Below are 27,391 nucleotides of genomic sequence, written 5' to 3'. Positions count from 1 at the left end.
ACAGGCAAAAGCTTAGAGAAACTCCATAGCTTGCCCTTCGGTTAGTCCACGCTCAGGTCTCAATGTTTTTGCTCATTACAGAGAGAACTTATATCATTATCAGACTCATCCCACTGATAAGGGCAATCAATAACCGAAATGCCAGCAAGTTCTCTCTGCATGAGAGATACAGCAACCCCAGACAATTGTTTCGGCCTTCTTTGCGCCTCGTCAGCGAAGTGTAGCTGATACCCCTCTAGGCACAGTGAGCACGGGGTCCACGTCTAGATTACCCTTTAAACTTGGGTAGAGTCCAAGCATTGTAACAAAAAGAGAGTATATGAGAATGGGCTAAAGCTTAGAGAAACTTAGAGATAGCTTGCACTTTGGTTAGTCCCGGTTTAGGTCTCCAAATAATTATTGCTCATATTTCCCATAATGCTTTGTGATACAATGGTTGGGGGGTCAAGAAAGAAAATCCCCCAGTTTAGGTGCTGCTGTGTGTCCAAGAGAACCTACACAGCATGGCGGTTCTGTAAAGAGACTGAGCAATATCGGGGGACAGCTTCCTTATTCCACGTGCCTCCTGCCTGGGGAAATGAATTGTCAATCTATGTATGTGATGTCGCAGCTCGCAATGTCATATTGCCAAGCCTGGCTTCACTGGGCCCATTTCTGGGCTCCAACTCCTCTTTATCTCTCAACAAGTCCATACTGAGACTAAACACAAAATGGCAACAGACCTAACGATTTTTATATACAACATCATTAATTCTATTATTGTTGATTACAAATGTTTGCCAGCGATAACACGTAATAAATACAGTCACAGTTACAACTGTCTGAAACCAAATAGAGTGACAAATGAAAACACCTATAACAATGATAAATTAAAAAAAAAATGCAATGGTCTAGATTTGTGATGTACATGTTATTGGGATAAGCATTGTGTAATGATTAGTAACAAGGATGGCAAATAATACATTTTGGGATTGAAAGTTCAGGAGTAATGAACAGAAAGCTATGTAAACATCACAAAGAAATGTGAGCAAGTTATAGTGATAAAGTGCATAATCTGTTTAACCCCTTAAGGACTGAACTTCTGGAATAAAAGGGAATCATGACATGTCACACATGTCATGTGTCCTTAAGGGGTTAAAGGATTTTTCGCCATTGTTACCACGTAACTATGTGTGTGGAGCCCTGTAAATAATCTCACCGTGCATGTAATAATCTCTTTGTGTATGTAATAATATCACTGTGCATGTAATAATCTCTCACTGTCGATGTAATAATCTCATTGTGCATGTAATAATCTCATTGTGCATGTAATAATCTCTTTGTGTATGTAATAAACTCATTGTGCATGTAATAATCTCACTGTGCATGTAATAATCTCTTTGTGTATGTAATAAACTCATTGTGCATGTTATAATCTCTTTGTGTATGTAATAAACTCACTGTGCATGTAATAATCTCACTGTGCGTGTAATAATCTCACTGTGCATGTATTAATCTCACTGTGCGTGTAATAATCTCACTGTGCATGTAATAATCTCTTTGTGTATGTAATAAACTCATTGTGCATGTAATAATCTCTTTGTGTATGTAAAACTCATTGTGCATGTAATAATCTCTTTGTGTATGTAATAAACTCACTGTGCATGTAATAATCTCACTGTGCGTGTAATAATCTCACTGTGCGTGTAATAATCTCACTGTGCATGTAATAATCTCATTGTGCATGTAATAATCTCATTGTGCATGTAATAATCTCATCTCATTGTGCATGTAATAATCTCACTGTGCATGCAATCATCTCACTGCGCATGTAATAATCTCATCGCGCATGTAATATTGTCATTGTGCATGTCATAATCTCATCATGCATGTAATAATCTCACTGTGCATGTAATACTTTTATTGCGCATGTAATAATCTCATTGTGCATGTAATAAACTCACTGTGCATGTAATAATCTCTTTATGTATGTAATAATCTTTGTGTATGTAATAATCTCATCCTGCATGTAATACTTTCATCGTGCATGTAATATTCTCATCTTGCGTGTAATACTCTCATCGTGCATGTAGTAATCTCAGTGTGCCTGTAATACTCTAAACGTGCATGTAAAAATCTCAGTGCGCACGTAATACTCTCATCGTGCCTGTAATAATAACTTATTTTGCAATTCAAAGGGGACTCTATAGGCACCCAGGCCCCTTCAGCCTATTGGAGTGGTCTGGGAGCAATGCCCCATGTCCCTTAACCGTAAAGTGGTTATTACTGCAGTTTCTGAGAAACTCTATACAGCCACTAGCGGTACTTCCTTGTGGTTAGGCCACGAAAAGTCGCCAAATGATGCTGGACTTCCTCACACTGTGCATGAGGACAGCCAGTGTCAATCAAATCCCCATAGGAAAGCATATCATATATCATATCGAAGCCTGACCCAGCGCCGAGGGACATCGGTGTTGGATTCAGGTAAGTGACACAGATGGGGGGGTGAGCGAGGGAGGGGGGCACTGCAGCTTTGTTTCCTTGGCACTATAGTATCCCTTTAAAGCATCAACCTCTTGAAATGTTCTTTAAAAAAAAAAAACATATTTAAAACTATATTCGCGACTAATCAACCAACAGTAGATTTACCTATAAAAACGATTTAAGAATGACACTTTTTCAGGGTGGAGGCAGTGAGCTTCCAATTAATCATAATTCTGACACCCTCACTAACAGTTATCAATAATGACAAACACAGACTAGGTCATGTGCTAAAATCAATCAGAACCTACGATTTCTGGAGCTGAGCGTATTAGTACCTAGTTAGCACCAGGGGCGGACTGACCGGTCGGGCACTTCGGACATGGTCCGAGGGCCCGGCCGGGAGGGGGGCCCGCCATCAGGGGGCCCGGCCGCCCCTTTAAATACTGCAGCCGCCTGAGCGCTCTCTTAAGAGCGCTCAGGCGGCTGCAGCTTCTCACCTCCCCTCCCCGTAGCGTGGCCGAGCTGCTCTGCGTCCGCGGTGCCGGCCGGAGTTATAGGAAGGTGCACACACACTGAGTGTGCACCTTCCTGTCAGTCCGGCCGGGTACAGGAAACAGAAACTCCTGTTCCGCGCACCTTCCTATCAATCCGGTCGGCACCGCGGACGCAGAGCCTCTCGGCCACGCTACGGGAGGGGGTAAAAAGAGAGAGAGAGGGGGGGGGGGGGTTAAAAGAGAGAGGGAGGGGGGGGGGGGGGTTAAAAGAGAGAGGGAGGGGGGGTTAAAAGAGAGAGGGAGGGGGGTTAAAAGAGAGAGGGAGGGGGGGTTAAAAGAAAGAGGGAGGGGGGGGGTTAAAAGAAAGAGGGAGGGGGGGGGGGTTAAAAGAAAGAGGGAGGGGGGGGTTAAAAGAAAGAGGGAGGGGGGGTTAAAAGAAAGAGGGAGGGGGGGGGTTAAAAGAGAGAGGGAGGGGGGGTTAAAAGAGAGAGGGAGGGGGGGTTAAAAGAGAGAGGGAGGGGGGGTTAAAAGAGAGAGGGAGGGGGGATTAAAAGAGAGAGGGGGGGTTAAAAGAGAGAGGGGGGGGTTAAAAGAGAGAGGGAGGGGGGATTAAAAGAGAGAGGGGGGGGTTAAAAGAGAGAGGGAGGGGGGTTTAAAAGAGAGAGGGAGGGGGGTTAAAAGAGAGAGGGAGGGGGGTTAAAAGAGAGAGGGAGGGGGGGTTAAAAGAGAGAGGGAGGGGGGGTTAAAAGAGAGAGGGAGGGGGGGTTAAAAGAGAGAGGGAGGGGGGTTAAACGAGAGAGGGAGGGGGTTAAAAGAGAGAGGGAGGGGGGTTAAAAGAGAGAGGGAGGGGGGTTAAAAGAGAGAGGGAGGGGGGGTTAAAAGAGAGGGGGGGTAAAAAGAGAGAGGGAGGGGGGTAAAAAGAGAGAGGGAGGGGGGTAAGAAGAGAGAGGGAGGGGGTAAGAAGAGAGGGGGGTAAGAAGAGGGAGGGGGTAAGAAGAGGGAGAGGGGGTAAGAAGGGAGGGGGGAGTAAAAGAGGAAGGGGGGAGTAAGAAGAGGGGGAGGGGAGAGTAAGAAGAGGGGAGATTAAGAAGAGAGGGGGGAGTAAAGGGGGTAAGAAGAGGGGAGGGTGGAGTAAAAAGAGGAAGGGGGAGTAAGAAGAGGGGGGAGGGGGTAAGAAGAGGGGGGAGGGGGTAAGAAGAGGGAGGAGTAAGAAGAGGTGGGAGTAAGAAGAGGGGGAGGGGGAGTAAGAAGATGGGGAGAGTAAGAAGGGGGAGTAAGGTGGTCGCAGTGGTGAGAGTGAACTTTAGCCCCATAAACACACTGCCCCCACACCATACACATTCACACACTGCCCCCCATACACACACACTGCCCCCACACACACCATACACACACACTGCCCACACACACACCATACACACACACTGCCCCCACACACACCATACACATTTACACACATTGCCTCACACACACATACACTGCCCACCCATACACACACAGCCCCCCATACTAACATTGCCACACACATACACAGCCCCGTCGTACACACATTGCCCCACACACCCTACACATTCACACACTACACCCCCTCACACACACTGAACCTGTCACACAGACTGCACCCCTTACACATTGCACCACTGCTCCTATACCCTACTACAGCCTCATATCCCAGCAGACCCCAGGTAAGTTGTCAAACTGTTCTTAAACGGTTTGACTACTTACTCTGGGAGGGGGGCCCGGCCCTCCTGGCACCATAACGACTACACAGAGTAGTAGTGGTTATTGTGCATGGATTATTTCTTTAAATAATCTACGAGTGCCCCAGTAGCCAGCAAGCCAGCCAACCCACAGGCCAGCCAGCCCACAGGCTGGCCAGTAGACAGCCAGCCAGCCTACAGGCCACCAGTTAGGCTTAAAGCCAGCAACCCCACAGCCTGCCAACCGCAGCCAGCAAGCCACAGCCTGCCAGCCAGCAAGCCACAGCCTGCCAGCCGCAGCCAGCAAGCCCACAGCCTGCCAGCCGCAGCCAGCAAGCCCACAGCCTGCCGGCAGTAGCCAGTAAGCCCACAGCCTGCCAGCAAGCCCACAGCCTGCCAGCCGCAGCCAGTAAGCCCACAGCCTTCCAGCAAGCCCACAGCCTGCCAGCCGCAGCCAGCAAGCCCACAGCCTGCCGGCAGTAGCCAGCAAGCCCACAGCCTGCCAGCAAGCCCACAGCCTGCCAGCCGCAGCCAGTAAGCCCACAGCCTTCCAGCAAGCCCACAGACTGCCAGCCAGCAACAGTAATTAAGGTAAGAGGAGCCAACTTGGCCTAGGTATCAGCTATGTTGTGTTGCTATATTGTGAATAGGAACCAGAGTGTTGGAGAGACCCCCCTCCAGGCCCCATTAGACTCCATTGTAGTCTCTAATGGGACCTGGAGGAAATTCTTTCTAACACACTCTCTAAAGGACACTGAGATAGCCTCTGCTAGAATGCTCCCCCCCTCCATGGCCCATTAGCCCTCAATTGTAGTCTCTACTGGGGCCTGGAGGCGACTGTTTCCAGCAGGGACACTGAGATGGCCTCTGTTAGAAAGACCCCCTTCCAAGCCTGTTAGACTCCATTGTAGTCTCTAATAGGGCCTGGAGGGGATTCTTTCTAACACACTCTCTAAAGGACACTGAGATAGCCTCTGCTAGAAAGACCCCCCTCCATGGCCCATTAGCCCTCAATTGTAGTCTCTACTGGGGCCTTGAAGGGATTATTGCACTTTTGTTCCTTGTGTCTAAAGATTGTGTAGGGTGTGGCTGGAGGCGGTGCATGGAGGCGGGACATGGGTGGCGCTTGCTGCGGAGTATGGGTGGGGCCTGTAAGGGGGCCCTTGATTTATTTTGCCCGGGGGCCCTGAGGGTTCTCAGTCCGCCCCTGGTTAGCACTATTTATGTCTTTGCAGTGTAAATATGGCCTTTAATGTGCACTTTTCCTACAATGAAAACTATTTTATATAAAAAATTGTGATTGCCTCTTTACAGACACTATTGAAATATATGATAACGCAATTATAATATCTAATGTCCCTTTACCAAAATCTATGATCTACAAACTTTTTTTTTTTTTACACAAAATAGTGCAGCGTGACGTTTTTCTTTTATAATTATTTTTCTATAATGGTGAAGAGATTCTAGATGTTAATGTAGTCACGTCCTTACCTTCCGAGGTCTGCAGAACCAGAGTCTTACTGTACTGACTGACCCCGGCCTTGTTAAAGGCTTTGACGCGAGCGTTGTACGTGCTGTTGAAATGAAGGCCGTCCACGGTACACATGGTTTCTTTCCCAACAAACACCTCCTGTGGCAGAAAGGATCTCTGTTAGAACTTGGACTGAACGTTGGACATCGATACAATGCATTCATGGGACTGCTTGGGTTTGCCTTATCCAATAGATAACGAGAGTGCAGAAAAAGGGGTGATGATAAAATAAGGATAAAATCATGGACAGGGAGAAGGGGGAAAATTGTTCATCTTGGACCTGATGTTAATGACACCATTGGCAAAGTACAGATGATGGAGGAGGATGATCAACAATGGCAAAGCATTTTTTAAATTAATATTATTATTGTTATTGTTACTTTGTGCCCTTAGAGCATCCCTAGACCAACTCGAAAATAATTGGGAACCCAGTTGGCGTTCTGATGATTCCCAAGGCTGCTTTTCACCATATTCATTGATTGAATTGTCCCCTGGACACTTAGCTAGGCTTTCGTTTAGCATTTGTAGACTGGGAAGGATTTAATGTAAAATAGCTTTTCGTAGCTTTTCCAGATAAAATAGACAGACATGTTGCAAAGTTCTGACTTTTTATTCTTCTGGTAACAAAAGAGTAAACTAATATTAGGTCCTTAAAGAATGGAAAATATAGATGTGACCAATTTAAAGTAAAAATAAGCAAATTTAACAAAGCCTACATTTATACATGTTCTCTAAACGCCGTCTTTTGTTCTATCTGTGTTTCTTTGGTTATTGACTTTGGTTTTGTTCTGACTTTCCTGATTTCTGGTATCCCTGACTATTGGCTATTCCTTGCAACTGTGTTTCTTTCTGTGTTCCTGACCTCAGCTAGTATTTCGACTATTCTCTGGTACGTTAAGTCCAGACATTCTAAGGTCTGGTTAGACGTTCCCTTTAGTCCTCGGTGCGATACTATTCTGCATGCTGGATCAACTGTAATCCTGACAGATGGTAAATCCGAGCACTCTAAACTAATCTAAAGACTAATGATGTCTATACCAGAGCGACCGTAGTAACACATTTACATTGCATTAGTCAGTGTGAGGGATTCACCAGATAATTAAAGTAAAACGTACCCCCCACATACTTAGTTACACACCACGTAAATGGTCTCTTACCCTGAACTGTCCGCCATTGCCATCATCCAGCTCCAGAATGTATCCCTCGGCCTGTACCACGGACAGCGGCGGCTGCTTCCACGACAAGGTGGCACTGTTATTGTGGGTGCAACATTCCTCCATCTGCAGAATTGGGGGTGCTGGTACTAGACAGGGAACTGAATAAAACATAATGTGAGTTCGGGAACGAAGGAACATGAGTCTCCACCACGAAAAAAGCCCACTATAAATAACTCCTAAACTCTAGGTACAGGACTGCTTCGTTAACATGGTACTGAAACCAATAACAATCAAAAACAAGCAGACAGATCACTTTTTCTTTTTATGTTTTTTTTAAATATATATGCACACATACACACTTATTTATTTACAAAACTTGCGAGTAGGCCAATGTTTTTGTTGCTTAGTTAATGTTCTTCATCCATCTTAGAGCGTTTATCATATCCCGTGGAACGTAAAAATAACACATTGAGAGCAATTAAAAAAAATAAACACTTCTGGAAATGGTTAGATGACACACAGTGGTGTTGGTCCCGTAGGAAGTCCGACACATTTAACATACCTGTACAATAACCAAACACTGAGAAAGAGAAGGATTTTATAACCCAATAGGAACCGTGTTAAGTGGATATTTAACCTTTTAATAAGCGCGACACTAGGGTACTAACCAAGGATGGCAACGCAGGGACTATGTAACTGATTCAGGCATGTTGTGATGTGTTCAGCAAAGGTGTGCAACGGGAAAGCGAGCCCACGATAAATGTCGTTAGTAATACCAGGGGCTTTATAGAATAGCTAATGCTTCATCAAAATGGCTTTCTATTCTGGTATACGGGCCAAACACAACGCGATCCGCAGTTTATAAACAGGAGCCGTGCCAGCGATAATTATTACTGATATCAGGGGTGTAACCAGCTTAACTGTATTTTAAGTCAATATTTAATTAATTTACACACCCCTTCTGTAAATAACTACAAGTTTATTGTTTCTGCTCGTACACTGCAATACTGCGCAGTGCGAGCGATGGGGGATTAATGAGCCGCCTCGGATAAATATTCTATATCACATTGGGGATTATTTACTAATTTGGGAATTCGGAAGATTTGAGAAGAATTGCAAATGACAGGTGAAAAACTCCAGGCTGGTAAAACAGTATTGGAGATTTTTCGTATTTCCCATAATTTAGATTTTTTGGCCTAAAATCTCCAACTCCTTTGTCAAATCTCTAATATTTTGCTTTTAGTGAATACGACCCTCTGTATCTGGATATTTACTCAAATGTGAGACCACTGCAGACTCACGCATAGCTTTACACAGCATGGCATAACATTCCGCACGTAGAACAAAGAATCCAAATTCGCTGACAGAGAATTCTGGGAGTTGTAGTCCTACATACGCTAGGGAGCGATGTTTATTATAAAACTTTAGATTTTCTATTTACCATTAAATAGTTATAAAGGGTTTACAGAGACATCCTGTTTTTTCTGGTGCTTAAATAAAACCATAAACGGAAAACCTATAGCTGGCTGAGATTGATGGGATTTCATTGAAAGGCTGAGGTTGATGGGATTTAATTTAACGGCTGAGATTGTTGGGAGTTAATGTAAAAGCTGAGATTGATGGGATTTAATTTAACGGCTGAGATTGTTGGGAGTTAATGTAATAGCTGAGATTTATGCCTACTTGTGAATGACACGGCAGAAAGTAAGAACAATGTCTGTCCTTGCATAAACTCTCAGCGATGAAGACTGTTACTAGGGTGAGAGTTGGACACGGAATTTGCCAAGATTAAAATCAGCAAATAGTTTATTCCCGGCTGGTATTTACAGTACTCCGGTCTCAGGCCAGGCAGCGCCCCCTAGCTTCCTACTTGTGATCTGCAAGCTATGTATTACATGTTTCACCCTGGGGATATTATATAACATATAATATAAACGTGGCAGCACCCATTGTGAGATTTCTACGATATCATGGACCTAGGCACCCTATGACATCACTGAAATTCCAATGACCCCATAAAACCCAGAATTCTATGACATCACTGAGATTCCAATAGCCCCATAAAACCCCTCATTCTGACATCACTGAGATTTCAAACCCCCCCAAAAAAACAGCATTCTATGACATCACTGAGATTCCAATAACCCCATAAAACACAGCATTCTATAACATCACTGAGATTCCAATAACCCCATAAAACCAAGCATCCTATGACATCACTGAGATTCCAATAATCCCATAAAACCCAGCATTCTATGACATCACTGAGATTTCAATAACCCAATAAAACCCCTCATTCTATGACATCACTGAGATTCCAATAACCCCATAAAACCCAGCATTCTATGACATCACTGAGATTCTAATAACCCCATAAAACCCAGCATTCTATGACATCACTGAGATTCCAATAACCCCATAAAATTCAGCATTCTATGACATCACTGAGATTCTAATAACCCCATAAAACCCAGCATTCTATGACATCACTGGGATTCCAACAAGCCCATAAAACCCAGCATTCTATTACATCACTGAGATTCCAATAACCCCATAAAACCCAGCATTCTATTACATCACTGAGATTCCAATAACCCCATAAAACACAGCATTCTATGACATCACTGAGATTCCAATAACCCCATAAAACACAGCATTCTATAACATCACTGAGATTCCAATAACCCCATAAAACCCAGCATTCTATGACATCACTGAGATTCCAATAACCCCATAAAACCCAGCATTCTATGGCATCACTGAGATTCCAATAACCCCATAAAACCAAGCATCCTATGACATCACTGAGATTCCAATAATCCCATAAAACCCAGCATTCTATGACATCACTGAGATTTCAATAACCCAATAAAACCCCTCATTCTATGACATCACTGAGATTCCAATAACCCCATAAAACCCAGCATTCTATGACATCACTGAGATTCTAATAACCCCATAAAACCCAGCATTCTATGACATCACTGAGATTCCAATAATCCCATAAAGCCCAGCATTCTATGACATCACTGAGATTCCAATAACCCCATAAAATTCAGCATTCTATGACATCACTGGGATTCCAACAAGCCCATAAAACCCAGCATTCTATTACATCACTGAGATTCCAATAACCCCATAAAACCCAGCATTCTATTACATCACTGAGATTCCAATAACCCCATAAAACACAGCATTCTATGACATCACTGAGATTCCAATAACCCCATAAAACACAGCATTCTATAACATCACTGAGATTCCAATAACCCCATAAAACCCAGCATTCTATGACATCACTGAGATTCCAATAACCCCATAAAACCCAGCATTCTATGGCATCACTGAGATTCCAATAACCCCATAAAACCCAGCATTCTATGACATCACTGAGATTCCAATAACCCCATAAAACCCAGCATTCTATGGCATCACTGAGATTCCAATAACACCATAAAACCCAGCATTCTATGACATCACTGAGATTCCAATAATCCCATAAAGCCCAGCATTCTATGACATCACTGAGATTCCAATAACCCCATAAAATCCAGCATTCTATGACATCACTGAGATTCCAATAACCCCATAAAACCCAGCATTCTATGACATCACTGAGATTCCAATAATCCCATAAAGCCCAGCATTCTATGACATCACTGAGATTCCAATAATCCCATAAAACCCCTCATTCTATGACATCACTGAAATTCCAATAACCCCATAAAACCCAGCATTCTATGACATCACTGAGATTCCAATAACCCCATAAAACCCAGCATTCTATGACATCACTGAGATTCCAATAACCCCATAAAACCCAGCATTATATGACGTCACTGGAATTCCAATAACCCCATAAAACCCAGCATTCTATGACATCACTGAGATTCCAATAACCCCATAAAACCCAGCATTCTATGACATCACTGAGATTCCAACAAGCCCATAAAACCCAGCATTATATGACATCACTGAGATTCCAATAACCCCATAAAATCCAGCATTATATGACATCACTGAGATTCCAATAACCCCATAAAACCCAGCATTCTATTACATCACTGGAATTCCAATAACCCCATAAAACCCAGCATTCTATGACATCACTGAGATTCCAATAACCCCATAAAACCCGGCATTCTATGACGTCACTGGAATTCCAATAACCCCATAAAACCCAGCATTCTATGACATCACTGAGATTCCAATAACCCCATAAAACCCAGCATTCTATGACATCACTGAGATTCCAACAAGCCCATAAAACCCAGCATTATATGACATCACTGAGATTCCAATAACCCCATAAAATCCAGCATTATATGACATCACTGAGATTCCAATAACCCCATAAAATCCAGCATTCTATCACATCACTGGGATTCCAACAAGCCCATAAAACCCAGCATTCTATGACATCACTGAGATTCTAATAACCCCATAAAACCCAGCATCCTATGACATCACTGAGATTCCAATAATCCCATAAAACCCAGCATTCTATGACATCACTGAGATTCCAATAACCCCATAAAACCCAGCATCCTATGACATCACTGAGATTCCATAAAGCCCAGCATTCTATGACATCACTGAGATTCCAATAAACCCATAAAACCCAGCATTCTATGACATCACTGAGATTCCAATAAACCCATAAAACCCAGCATTCTATGACATCACTGAGATTCCAACAAGCCCATAAAACCCAGCATTCTATGACATCACTGAGATTCCAATAACACCATAAAACCCAGCATTCTGTGACATCACTGAGATTCCAATAACCCCATAAAATCCAGCATTCTATGACATAACTGAGATTCCATTAAGCCCATAAAACCCAGGCATTTCATGATGTCACAGAATAATTCTATAACCGCATTACCCAGGCATTTTGTGATGTCACAGACAAATTCTATAACCTCGTTACCCAGGCATTTTATGATGTCACAGAATAATTCTATAAACATATTACCCAGGCATTCTATGATGTCACAGAATAATTCTATAACCCCATTACCGAGGCATTCTATGATGTCACAGAATAATTCTATAACCTCATTACCCAGACATTCTGTGATGTCACAGAATAATTCTATAAACATATTACCCAGGCATTCTATGATGTCACAGAATAATTCTATAACCTCATTACCCAGACATTCTATGATGTCACAGAATAATTCTATAACCTCATTACCCAGACATTCTATGATGTCACAGAGTAATTCTATAACCGCATTACCCAGACATTCTATGATGTCACAGAGTAATTCTATAACCGCATTACCCAGACATTCTATGATGTCACAGAATAATTATATAACCTCATTACCCAGGCATTTTATGATGTCACAGAATAATTCTATAACCTCATTACCCAGAAGTTCTATGATGTCACAGAATAATTATATAAACATATTACCCAGGCATTCTATGATGTCACAGAATAATTCTATAACCCCATTACCGAGGCATTCTATGATGTCACAGAATAATTCTATAACCTCATTACCCAGACATTCTGTGATGTCACAGAATAATTCTATAAACATATTACCCAGGCATTCTATGATGTCACAGAATAATTCTATAACCTCATTACCCAGACATTCTATGATGTCACAGAATAATTCTATAACCGCATTACCCAGACATTCTATGATGTCACAGAATAATTATATAACCTCATTACCCAGGCATTTTATGATGTCACAGAATAATTCTATAACCTCATTACCCAGAAGTTCTATGATGTCACAGAATAATTCTATAAACATATTACCCAGGCATTCTATGATGTCACAGAATAATTCTATAACCTCATTACCCAGACATTCTATGATGTCACAGAATAATTCTATAACCACATTACCCAGACATTCTATGATGTCACAGAATAATTCTATAACCGCATTACCCAGACATTCTATGATGTCACAGAATAATTATATAACCGCATTACCCAGGCATTCTATGATGTCACAGAATAATTCTAAAACCTCATTACCCAGACATTCTATGATGTCACAGAATAATTCTATAAACATATTACCCAGGCATTCTATGATGTCACAGAATAATTCTATAACCTCATTACCCAGACATTTTATGATGTCACAGAATAATTCTATAACCGCATTACCCAGGCATTTTGTGATGTCACAGAATAATTCTATAACCGCATTACCCAGGCATTCTATGATGTCACAGAATAATTCTATAACCCCATTACCCAGGCATTCTATGATGTCACAGAATAATTCTATAACCTCATTACCCAGACATTCTACGATGTCACAGAATAATTCTATAACCGCATTACCCAGGCATTTTATGATGTCACAGAATAATTCTATAACCGCATTACCCAGGCATTTTGTGATGTCACAGAATAATTCTATAACCCCATTACCCAGGCATTTTATGAAGTCACAGAAGGAATTCTATAACCCCAGGTAATATTTGATGTCACAGAAGGAGTTCCATAATGCAACAGACCCAGCCATTCTGTGATGTCACCGAGAGATTTTTCTAATCCAATATTATTTTTTTACTGACAATGCATTTGATGTCACTGGCTGTCCCGTGGTCTGATAACCATATATAGGCACGATCTTGAGGACTGTAACTGAACCCAAAGGCTTTAGACATATGAGGTTATTTAAGGATTTCTCTCTAGTCCAGTTTGATATTAAGTACAGTTATTGTATGTGGGCCTCACGTATCTCTCTGCTGACAGTAACGTTCAGTAAAGCATGCCAGCATCACGAAGGAAAAAGATATGGAAAGTAGACAGGACAGTCTTTTCTTAATAACCTTCACGTTCAGTATTTCATTATCCATGTATACACCATTCACACTGCAATTTAAGGCAGAACTTCAACATTATAAAATACAACGTAACACCAAGAAGATTCAACTAGTCATTTAAAAAAAGAAAAACAAAATGTGCAAATGTAAGCATGTATTTATGATGGGCAATGACTCTCTTGTGCTCATGTTTAAATTACATTAAATATTAGCAGTAGAAATAAAACGTGTCTCCGTACAGGACAGATCCAGATGTGATTTCTCCAGACAGCAAGGCTTCGATGCTCGGCCTGCACATTACACTCTAATTAGAAATAATTAAATACAAATTCTTCCAATGCCTTACTGGCAGGAATGCAAGGATCTGTGAGTGACATTATGATTGCACACTCAGAAACATTGCCTACGCAGCAGCAATCACTCACGGTACCCACACAGCTCCCACATTTCCCAAGCAGCACATACGCAAAATCATGCCCCCTCTGTTCCAATTTTATCCATTTCACAGACACCATTCCCTTACTGTTCAGATAGAAACTACTGACTGCATCTCATCTTGATACATCTGTCTCTGCCTAGCAACCCGCCACCTCACCTTAACTACAACTCCCATAATTCTCTGCCAAAGATTAGTGAAGTATTACACTGATCAGCCACAGCATTAGCACCACCTAATGTCGTGCAGGTTCCCCTCTTGCTGCCAAAACGGCTTCAATGCATTGAGACATGGACTCCACAAGACCTCTGATCGTGTCCTGTGGTTTTTGGCACCAAGACGTCAGCAGCAGATCCTTTATGTCCTGCATGTTGCGAAGTCAGGCTTCCGTGGATCGTGTTTGTAGTTCCAGCACATCCCACAGATGCTCAATCTGATCTGAGGAATTTGGAGGCCGAGGCAACACCTTGAAATTTTTATCCTGTTCCTCAAACCATTCTTGAACAAGGTTTGCAGTGTGGCAGGGTACATTATCCTGCTGACATCAGGGAACACCATTGCCATGAAGGGGTGTACGTGGTCTGCAACAATTTCTGGGTAGGTAGTACGTGTCAAAGTAACATCCACATGAATGCCAGGACCCAAGGTTTCCCAGCGCCCAAGGTTTGCCCAGAGCATAACGCTGCCCCCTTTTGCCGACCTGATTTCTTCCCATAGTGCATCCTGTTGCCATCTGTTCCACAGGTAAACAATGCACTCGCACTTTGGCCATCAGACTAGGCAACCTTCTTCCATTGATCCATGGTGCAATTGATGCTCACGTCCTCTTTGAAGGTGCTTTCAGCAATGAACAGGGGCATTTTGGGAACTCTGATTGGTCTGCAGCTACGCAGCCCCATACGCAGCAAACAAATCAATAATCAAAGTAATTCACTTCACCTGTTAGTGGGTTTAATGTTGCGGCTGATCAGCTTATAGAGTTGTTAGTTTGACCACAGTGGTCTATTTGTAGATCTCACAAAGAAAGCAGATGTTAAAGGTAGCACTGAATGGGTACACGTGTTCAGACCGTTATCTTGACGGCATTATAGAAACTAGGGGATTTATTTAATAAACTGGAAATTAAGGTGAATGCAGGATTTAAACCAATAAAGTAATAACGGCGCCGATTCAGAGGTCAGATAAAGTGGCCAATGAGTCAGTGCCAGAGGCCTTCAAAAAATTACTCTCCCAACATAGGGAATAACCCTTAGATAATAGTAGAATAAAGGAAAGAGGAAGGGCCAAAACTAAGCCCAAATGGAGAGTAATGGGGGAGGGAAGTCCCTACCTTTTAATGATCCTAAAGGAAAACACAAAATATATAAAATAGATAGGCAGGGGAGTAATACTGGACCAAGCCTGGGGGGATAATACTAAGACAGCTGCTCGCTATGCGCCCTGCCTATCTATTTTATATATTTTGTGTTTTCCTTTAGGATCATTAAAAGGTAGGGACTTCCCTCCCCCATTACTCTCCATTTGGGCTTAGTTTTGGCCCTTCCTCTTTCCTTTATTCTAGGATTTAAACCAAAATATTCACACTGAAAAAATTCTCCAATTGCACACATTGTCATGGCTGTTTATTAAGGGCAATCGTTTTAATTTCATTGTTCATTCATCACATCTCACATTTCAGACAAACCCCTAAAGTCTAGCATTCTGTCTACATACATACATTACGAACGGTGCTATTTGTACTTACCTTTCATCTGCACAAAATCCAGCTGGTGAATTGACTGGAGGAGAGGCGCGCTGTCGAGATTTAGGTCGAAATCCGTTGTCATTCTCGGAGTAAGCGTTCCCTTTCCCCATTGGTCCTCGGTGAGGTGCACTCGTCGTATAAGGGCGTCTGAAATCTAATGTAAGATAAATCCATTTAGATATATATAGAGATTTTACTATAAGATGATGAATTCCTTGCTGGCAAAGTTACTCTGCGGTTTTCCAAATGAAATCTATTACAATATATGCTAATTCCATAAGATAAGCCATTTGTTGCCTGGCACAAGGTTTTAAGTATTAATATTCAAACATCGACCCAGCCGCTACATTTCCATCGATAAGTGACAGCTACGTCCGGCCCTGGGATATTTACCTCCTCATAGTGTGACAATGTGTCCCACATCGCTCTACTATTCTGAACAGAATCTTTTTTTATCCTACTTTAAAAACCATTAATAAAAGCAGTTTATGTTTATTTAAAAAAAAAAAAAAAAAAAAAAAGGTAAAAATATCCTGGTTAATAATAATCGACATGTCAAGATGACAGACAGAATGAGAGAGACAGAAAGACAAAATGGGAGAGCGAGATTTATAGAGTGACAGTCTAAGAAAGATATCGAGAGATCTAGAGAGCTAGATTGAGAATTGAGAGAGAGGGATAAATGTGTGAAACAGGTTGATGGATGAAGAAATTAATTTGAGGTTAGTTTTGGGACTTATTAAATACAACACTTGTAGCTATGCTCATTTTAATATTTCAATATTTCTCAGACATTGTGGAAGCAAGGCATGACTGTGACAGTCACTGGAAATGGTCACTATATTGCCTGAACTATGTCTAGTCAAAGGAACACACGGCCTGTCTGCGTCACGTCTAATGGTAGCACTGTGATCTGCAATGTAACCAGGATTCACAAAGATACTGGGTCTTAGTACTGTCCGCTGAAAATTCACTAAAAGGGGAATTTTACGCCAAAATAAGCGAGCTGGAATAAAACTTGCTGGAAATTTAATCTGTTTCAAAATTTGTGGTCTCCTCGGTCCGTCTGGTACTGATTATGGTGTAACTGATACATTATAACATTGTTTGTACATGATTCACCCCACAGACTATTATACACTGATCTTCTAAACAATGCTCTCGCCATTTCTGATTACTTTCTTTACAGTAGCAAAATGTCAAGCACTAAGTACACTTTAGTTAAAGGAACGGATACTCCAGTTAATGTTTTAAATAAAATTAACCCTTTAAGGTACAGTCCCCAGAATGGCTCACAATACATAATGCTAGTTTATCAACAAATTCTTCCACATACGATAAAAATATTCAATGTTAAAACATTCCATCCGAGGTAATAAATATACTCTTATTGTGGGTTTTACATGAGCATGAAACTCATTAAACATTCAGTGGGGAAGATTTATTAAGACACAAACAGATGCTATTCTGAGTGATGCGCTAAATACGGAGCAGTCACCATGGAAACCCAGAATTGCCCCTCTTTTGCCTTGATACATCTCCCACACACGTCCGAGACGATGGGAACATGCGCTCACCTGCAGAAAGCCACTGGGGTCATTTTCTTTGATAACTTCGAGGCAATATTCCATCAATCCTGTGGTCTGGCGCAGTTTCACAGTGCAGTGAGAGATCTGATCGCGCACAACCTAGACCGGACGCAGTAGATATTAAACCATATTACGGTTAATAAGTATAAACATCGAAAAATAAAACAATTTATCTAAAAATATAAACCCAAAAGAACAAATGTAAACTCATATCCAATCAGTAGGGGGCAGAGTTTACTAACTTAATATTTGCAGAATATTCATATTTAGTGATGTTTCTAGCCGATGTAACTATAATACCTCATTCGGTGATCAGGATAAAATACTGTTACTACCTAAAGATATCTGTTCAGAATATAATTCTATGTTTGTCCAGTATCCTCTGTCAATCTGTTTCACGATGTAGTATTACCCCGTTGGAAAGGGTGTGGATGTAGATATGGGATGTAAATCATCTTTACTGCCATATTATAACTCTTGCCTTCATACTGGATCTTGTTATAGCCCATCCCATTTATAGGAAATTTGACCTCCAATGGATCAAAATAATCTGCAAACTGACTGAGGGATTAGATAAACCATAACATGTGATGGATTAATCCAACGATGCCCTGGACGAGGTATCCTTTACATACACTGCCATTAAAAGGCATTATCAGCTTACGTTGTTACCTGCGTTATATAATGGTATAGCAGGGATGGAGTGAGGGCAGAAAATGAACTATTCAATTTAAATATTCGTGCACTAAACAGGACATTATGGAGGGGCCTTTTATGTTATCTGGAGAGAAAGTGATCCAGTAACACATGACCGTCTGTAACTCCTAAAGAAGGAAATCAGTGACTCGTTACTTTAAAGAGTTACTCCAAGCACCATCACCACTACAGTTTATGTTTTGTGCAGAATTTCGCTATAAATTGCACAGAAGGAAATGAATCCCTCTGCTGCCCAAGGTACTCCTATAAAACTCGAACTCTGGCCACGACATTGGGGCGTCATTAGCCAGATGGGAACCAGGCTGTTCCAGGCTGGCTAATGTGAACTAGGTGCAAATTTGGCATCTAACACCAGAATGAACATCAAGCTGGCACCAGACATCGCATGGTGGCATCCTCCCCCATGGCCATGTCCTCCCGTCAACCTACCCTCCCATGGGGGAAGTGACATCAGTCCAGGAACCTTTTTGGTTTTTTTTTTTGCATGGGGGGGAGGACCACCACAAAAAAGAATATACTAATCAAAACCAATGTTTTATGAACATACTGCTTTTCGGTTGGAGTATTCCTTTAACAAACACAAGGAATTCTAAACAGAATGTTGCAAATATCAACAGATACACCATGAGACGGGGAACGTGGAGGATTCTACGTGGCCAGTTTCTCTATAATTTATCTTTCCCTCTCTGTCCATTTAGCAGGTTGGCAGCTGGGTTCGGGGCGGAGGGTGAGGGGGGAATCAATTTACCGACAGGTCACAAAGAACAGTCAAACAGTCACCTAGGGCCTTTTTATGAGAACATGCCAGTGGAGAAAAGAAAAGCTGTAATTGCTTTTAAATTTAATTTTAGATTCGTCTGTGATTGCCTTTGGCAATTCTCCACGTCTCATAAAATAATTTAAGATTTCTGTGAGAAACACAGATTCATTCCACAACTGCACTGATCACAGGCAAGAGAGACGCACACTGTGATAATTTATTACAGAAACAAAACCAGTTTGTTAATAGAGGCAACACAGTAAACATTAAAGGACCACTCTAGGCACCCAGACCACTTCAGCTTAATGAAGTGGTCTGGGTGCCAGGTCCAGCTAGGGTTAACCCATTGTTTTTATAAACATAGCAGTTTCAGAGAAACTGCTATGTTTATAAATGGGTTAAGCCTTCCCCCAAATCCTCTAGTGGCCGTCTCATTGACAGCCGCTAGAGGCGCTTGCGTGATTCTCACTGTGAAAATCACAGTGAGAGCACGCAAGCGTCCATAGGAAAGCATTGTAAATGCTTTCCTATGCGACCGGCTGTATGTGCGCGCAGCTCTGGCCGCGCGTGCGCATTCAGCCGACGGGGCGGAACGGAGGAGGATCGGAGGCAGAGAGCTCCGCGCCCAGCACTGGAAAAAGGTAAGTTTTACCCCTTTTCCCCTTTCCAGAGCCGGGCGGGAGGGGGGCCCTGAGGGTGGGGGCACCCTCAGGGCACTATAGTGCCAGGAAAATGAGTATGTTTTCCTGGCACTATAGTGGTCCTTTAAGGTTTGAGCACTCATTTCAACTGAAACTAAACAGAAAAAATACGCAAACAGTGAGTTGAGTTGATGACTTTTTCCAAATCTGTTATTTTGACCCCAAATTTACTTCTCTGTCAAACCATTGTTTAGCGGATTTGAGGGGTCGTAATCCCCCCCCCCCTTACAGCCAGTGCGCTTTAGTGGTTATGGTGCTTAGAATTGAATACCCTGTATGAATGCAATACAATGTGCTGTACGGTAATCTGTACGATACGCTGCATGATATGTAATAAGACGTACACCTCGGTGGTTATGGTGCTTAGAATTGAATACCCTGTATGAATGCAATACAATGTGCTGTACGGTAATCTGTACGATACGCTGCATGATATGTAATAAGACGTACACCTCGGTGGTTATGGTGCTTGGATTGTCCCTTTAAGATTAAAGGATTGTGAACCATTTACTGACTTCTAGAACGAAAACATGACATAAGTTATTATAATATAAATTAACATCTGCTTTAAGATATAAATATTGTTTATTTCATACGTTATGAACGAAGACATTAATTCCATCAGACGCCGCGTACCTTCAGCTTGTGCTCGTGCTCCTTGTTAACCCTAGCGAGAAGCTGAACCTTTCTCCTGTTCAGCGCGTCAATCAGAGCGTCACACTGGGCGACCAGACAGGCTTCAAACTCCACGCTATTCTCCTGCAGTATACACAGACCAATAGGATAAATGATACATCACTGTTACACTGCACACTACAACGGGTCAGCGATATTAAAGGGGTCCTTCTCTAAACAGAGTTAATACTGCAATTCCAGATACCATGTAGAATGCCCTTTAACAATTCGATGTATCAGCAATGACAAAACTCTCCAGCCCTCGATACAGTGCAGGATCTATACCAGGGATAGGCAACCTTCGGCACTCCAGATGTTGTGAACTACATCCGCCATAATGCTGATAAAGCATCATGGGAGGTGTAGTCCAAAACATCTGGAGTGTTGAAGGTTGCCTATGCCTGATCTATACAATGACCCAATAAGGAATATGGAAGCAGAGATGTTAGATGGTAAGCTCTGCAGGCAAATAATGGCATTGATTGTAATATTTTTAGATAAGCTTTTAAAATCATTTTTAAAATAGTAAAATCTAGAGAAATACACAACTGAACAAGGGACCACCCTGTACAAACACAGGGGATTCTAAATGGAATGTTGTAAATATCCTACACCGTGAGACAGGGAACATAGAACAGGGAGGATTCTAAGTGGCCAGTCTCTCTATAACTTATCTATAAGTTGATTATTCATTACTTATTAATTATTATTGTTATAATTACTCACTGATCAAAATCAAGAGGTAATAACAATCAATGAAAAAAAAAACTAAAAAAAAACACAGAATAACTAGCTAAGCAGTAAATCACAATCCAGTGACAGAACAGGTAACTTTTTTGACTTTTGATGGTATTGCGATTACAATCCAAAAAAGTTAGAACCGTTTTCTAACAGTAATGTGGCTAAAGTAAGAAATTGTCATTCACTTAAAACTTCAGTCACCTTTGTAAATTTCACAATCTCGAAATTGATACATTGAGATTGCAAGCTTAATGAGGCAGTTTTGGTGTATAGATCATGTCCCTGAAGTCTGACTGCCCAATTCTCCACCATTTAGGAGTTATATCATTTTTGTTTCTTTTTATGCCGGCATAGCCTCACCTCCACTGACTGTGACTCACACAGTCTGCATGAAAATAAATGGTTTCACTTTAAATCAGATGTAACGTACTGTAAAATTTTTATTTCCTGCTCTGTAAATTGAACTTTAATTGCATACCTGCAGGGTTTAGAAAGCTATTAACAGAGCAGGAGATAAATAATTCTAAATTAAACAGTATTTTCCATACAGGAAGTGTAAACATTAGATGACTCTTTGCAGGAAGTGTTTGGAAGGCTGTGTAAGTCACATGCAGGGAGGTGTGACTACGGCTGCATTTAAAAAAAGCTATTTAACTCCTAAATGGCAGAGAATTGAGCAGTGAGGCTGCAGGGGCATGATCTATACATCAAAACTGCCTCATTAAGCGAAAGTTGTTTTGGTGACTATAGTGTCCCTTTAACGCCAAACAAAATGGATGTCTATGAAAGATCTGGTTTGTCTGTCTGACCCGGTTTTACAGCTGTGTTGGGTATAATGTCCAGTACACCTATTTGTTGTTATTATTATGCTATGTTATTACATTGTTACAGTGCTTATTTGTACTTTATTTCCTTTCATTGGTGCGCAATAGTTAAGGTTGCTTTTACTTGCCATTGACTCGGCAGAGATGTTTGTGGTATTTTGTTTTGCTCATTGCCAAACACAGACACGTTTGGAGATGATGATTGTTATTATGATATTTATATAGCACCATCAAATTCCGCAGCGCTTTACAGTGGGTGGATGAACAGACATGTAGTTGTAACCAGACAAGTTGGACACACAGTAACAGAGGGGTTGAGGGCCCTGCTCAATGAGCTTACATGCTAGAGGGAATAGGGTAAAATGACACAACAAGGTAAGGATAGTATTAGACTAGTGACAGTTGCAAGGGAGGAATCTTCAGCAGAGCGTAAGGGCCTAGACGGGACATACTTGTGTATAAGGGAGGATAGACAGGTGGGAGCAATGAGTCCTTTTTGCTGTTGAATTTGTGCAGTGTCAGATGCGTATTTTAAAGTTTTGATAATTCTTCTTCGGAAGTATTGTGATCAGTTAAGTTATACTATTTAACGTAAGCTAAGAGGCCCTTTTTTATTGATTCAGGTAAAATGTATTGGAATGCATCGTAGTGTCAAAGTGTATTAGAACAGTGACCCTGTGATCTCTGTGACCTCAGTAATAGCTCCACCGTTTGATCCCCATAGATCCATAGTCCCTAATACCTCGAGGGGTTACCTCCCTTCTCAGTCCTTTTGCATCAGCTGTTTCCAAGCCCCTTGCCCCTATTAATTCCCATATACCACGTGCAGCTCTTATGCCTTAGGTTCGCTCACCCCAATTCTCACACATCAGCTCCCCACAAACCTTACGCAGTTTAAAGGTCTCTTTAGACTGTGCTCAGTGGTAAATAATTACATTTAATTAGTAGAATATAATATTACATTATGTGCATAAGTATATAACATAGTGGATTCTAAATTCTTCTCATTCAGTTTAAAAGCATAGTTTTTACCGCAGCCAAGGGGGATATTTGAGAATTAGTTTTGCAAGACATTAAGGACATGTGTGAACAAATGACAATAACCTCACTCAAAAAGAGAGGATGTCCCTTACAAATTTACAAAATAATGATCGAACTCAAATTAGAGAGCTGATAAAGGGGGTGCAATTGTTATACAGAACAGACAGGATTATACTAGGGAGGCTTATAGACTTTTGGATCATGAACAAACATGCATTAAATTACAGAGATTCAACACTCCAAAGAACTGAAGGGATTATTAGATTTAGCTAAGACGAAGGATTTCTCAAATAAAGAAGGAATATCTATTTCTATTGCCTAATTTCCCAGTATCCCTATCTTTTATCACTTACCCAAAATGTGCAAAAGTATGATTAACCCCCCTGGGCCCCTAATCATATCCAGTATAAACTAACTTACTAGTAATGTCTCAACTTATTTAGATTGTTTTCTACAGCCTATGGTTATTCGGTTGCATCTATGAGACACATCCCATCTGTTGAGCCTTACACCTGATATAAATGGCTCTAAAGGATAACTATTACGGAGTTTGGATGTCACAGCCTTATACATAAATATAGCCCACCATATTGGAAGAGAGGTATTGAGATTTTTTTTTAAAAAGAACACATTGACCCTTAAACATCAAGAGTTTATTCTTAATTGTGCTACCTTCGTCTTCTAACATATTTATCTTAAATTAAATAATCTGTTTTATTTACAAATTATGGGAACAGCCATGGGGACAAAGTTAGCACCAGGCTATGCTACTTTACTATGGAATTGTGGGAAACATATTATATTTGGAAAAACAATCCATTTTGTGACAATATACTCTTTTATAATGTCTAAATGTATACATTATATCCTACTAATATAGCAGGGTAATTAGGAAAATCTAGAACAATTTATACAATATACAAACAGCAATAAAACGGGTCTGAAATTCGCAGGAATTTATCTCCCCGGATATATGAAGATTTTTGAAGAAGGGAAACCACAGACACCCATAGACATTCAAAAGATTGAAATGTCTTTCTTACTACTCACAGTGGACACCATTCAAAATGGATCCGAAATATTCCAAAAAGTCAATACAAAGTCAACGTAGTAGACCTCAAGAATTGAAGGAGGAAATTAATTAACTCACTGCGAGATTTATATCCAAACACTATAGTTCTTATCGGCTAAATCATAATCAAGAAGAGATTATGCGAATGGACAGAACTACGTTCACACATAGTGATACTAAGAATGACAGGAGACAAGACAATGTTTTTGGACAGAACCAATTTAATCACTTTTAATGCAGCAGCTAACCAGTGTTAATTTTGGCAATAATCCAGTTGTAGTCGACTAAACCTAAAAGAAATTGTCGACTAAAATTGTTAGTCGACAAAATGAACACTGCAGCTAACAAGTTAAAAATACCCTATGGAAACACTGGCCTATTATTGCTCAGGATAAAATGATTAAAACATTGGGGTCTTGGAGTAAAACGTTTGTAAATAATTGCACCCACCCAAAGAGAAGGAGGTAGATTTAACATTTTAAGACCCACAGAACTGTACTGGGATTTTAAATTGGCTACATTTTATAATCGGAGGTTTAAATACAAGCTTTTTAATTATTCGGATTATTTATTTGCAAACAATTGTATAAAGTTATGTATTTTTAATTGATTTAATGGTATTTGTTTTATTTAATGGATTTACACTGAAAATAGACAACAAACATGTTAAGACTTGCATTTATGAAATATCTAGTATGTACTATTATTTTACATATATAGCGCCAGAAAATTCCGTAGCGCTGTACAATGAGTATATATATATATATATATATCAATATAAAAATATACAAATCCTTGCACTCACGCTCAAAATTCTTATGCATTAAAGCATTTAGTGTACTTGCCGGGTGCCAGTCCTAATGGGGATGTAGATAAACACCAAAGGAATATGAAATCCAGGGCTGCACTCACGGTCTTTGCAATGAAAAATTCTTTATTCCATTAAGTGAAAGAGATCAACGTTTCAGTCCACGCAGGGACCTTCCTCAGGATCAAGTGACATGTCCTGGATTTCATATTCCTTTGGTGTTTATATATATATATATATATATATATATATATATATATATATATATATATATAAAGATATAAAAAAATTTTCTATGCAGCTAATCATTAAAGTTGCAACAATATATATATAGTTTGTTATAATGTATTGAGACGATATTTAACAAACTACGTGCTACTCTTAGTTAATATGTATTTATTGTTTTGAATATAATGTATTGAATTCAGTTTGATGTAGCTCGGTTTAGGAGCAGAGGGGAGCTAAACCGCTAACTTCAGAACATTTAAAATAGCGTGGAGGGTGGGTGATCGTACTATAGCCCTGAAGAAGTAGGTGCAAACCTACGAAACACGTAGGATTAACACGATACCCATGCTGTATGTTTTGGGAACCCTGTCTGACACTATTTTGGAGAATAGTGCATATTGAACTACTGTGTGCATGACAATATTTTTAATCGGAGAAAGTTGACAATGAGAACTCGGAGATGTTCTATTCATATAACGTGCAAATTCTTCAGTGCTGGTGTATCGGCACTTTGTAAGTAGCCACCTTGATGGGGGGAGGAGGAGACGGTTTTATATTAGTTTATATATTTTCTTTAATAAACTATTACACTTTATAGGGTATCCTGGTTGAGCTTTTTCCAGATATAAAGATTTTCAAGGCCTACTGTTTAGGTAATTTGTGTATCTTTATACACGACTCTGTTAGTCCTTCATGACGCAATAGACACAAATAATATTACAAACAGAATAAAAAAGTGTAACTGTTAATTCTAAACCCATTGTACAGACACAGCTCACTGTAACCCCCACGGCTTTGTGATCCTAGAAATGTCAATGCATGGCAGCAAATGCATGGATGAACTTCTATCCGACTGTTCTAGTGTCTTGTCTGCCAACGTCAGGAAGCAGAATGATGTAAATGACATGAATGGAGTGGGGAGTAACTGATTATTCTGTCTCCTTGCCTTGTTGTCAGTGGATGAATGTACCTGGATTTGCTGGACCATATTCCGCAGTTGTACAAGGAATTCTTTGGCCTCCTTCGCTCTGTCTGACAACCCACTCAGGGCCTGGGAAAGTTGACTCTGCAAAAACAAACACGAACGGGTCACTTAAAAACACAATGGAGGGACAGACCAAAACGTGCAATCGCAAGGGATATATTGGGGGAGGGACTGATCTGCAAACAGGAGGAAATGAACAGAAATGTTTACATTCGTTTGGAGTCGAGCTCGGTCCATTTTATTAACTATTCATCCACAAGTCCAGCTTTCTCTATCAGACTCTCCCATAATATCCTGGCAACAACGGAATATGGATAAATAGTCATTCTGGGGTAACATTTTGAAAGGAGTAATCACCATGGAAACCAATAGAATGCTCGACTTTAGAACCTTGATTGATTGAAAAATGAAGTGTTTTTTTTCCATGCAGACTGTGTCAGTCACAGCCAGGGGAGGTGTGGCTAGGGCTGCATAAACAGATACAAACGTGATTTAACCTCTAAATGGCAGAGAATTGAGCAGCGAGACTGCAGGGGCATGCCCTATACTCAGAAACTGCCTCATTAAGATAGAGTTATGACTATAGTGTCCTTAGAAGGTAGAAAAATAACTCGGCTGCTGTATCTGTAAACACATATATTAAACAAGAACAATTAGTCACCTCATTTTTTTATTTAAAACACACTTTTAAATAAAAATCACTTTCTTACTTTGTTATTAAATATGAACTGTTTGAGTGGTAAACGTGCAGACCACAGATCAGTCAGACCGCTATAAATAAATAGCAATGTTTTCTATCATCTGCTGCAATCTTCCCTAAATGACCTTCAAGACTCGGGCAATTGGAATTAATATTGCATGTCTCTGTGGGGCTCTGGAAATGTAATTAGTTGTCTGCTTTCTCCC

The 27,391-nt window shown here is 40.8% G+C and overlaps 1 protein-coding gene across 10 annotated transcripts in view; it reads right to left on the bottom strand.

Moving 5' to 3' along the window:
- The window catches only part of TRIM9 (tripartite motif containing 9), a 76,996-nt gene that overhangs the window by 18,207 nt on the left and 31,398 nt on the right, over window positions 1-27,391 (bottom strand). For all 10 annotated transcript variants that reach the window (XM_063440366.1, XM_063440370.1, XM_063440367.1 and 7 more), the window contains exons 2-7: window positions 26,471-26,566; window positions 20,748-20,870; window positions 17,922-18,032; window positions 16,345-16,498; window positions 7,346-7,503; window positions 6,149-6,287 (exon numbers count right to left, since the gene is read on the bottom strand). In XM_063440366.1, coding sequence (XP_063296436.1) covers window positions 6,149-6,287; window positions 7,346-7,503; window positions 16,345-16,498; window positions 17,922-18,032; window positions 20,748-20,870; window positions 26,471-26,566 — 781 coding nt within the window. The remainder of the gene's footprint in view (window positions 1-6,148; window positions 6,288-7,345; window positions 7,504-16,344; window positions 16,499-17,921; window positions 18,033-20,747; window positions 20,871-26,470; window positions 26,567-27,391) is intronic.

This window comes from Pelobates fuscus, chromosome 13 (genome assembly GCF_036172605.1).
Source record: "Pelobates fuscus isolate aPelFus1 chromosome 13, aPelFus1.pri, whole genome shotgun sequence".
Lineage (NCBI taxonomy): Eukaryota > Metazoa > Chordata > Amphibia > Anura > Pelobatidae > Pelobates > Pelobates fuscus.
This window is presented reverse-complemented; position numbering and strand designations above follow the sequence as displayed.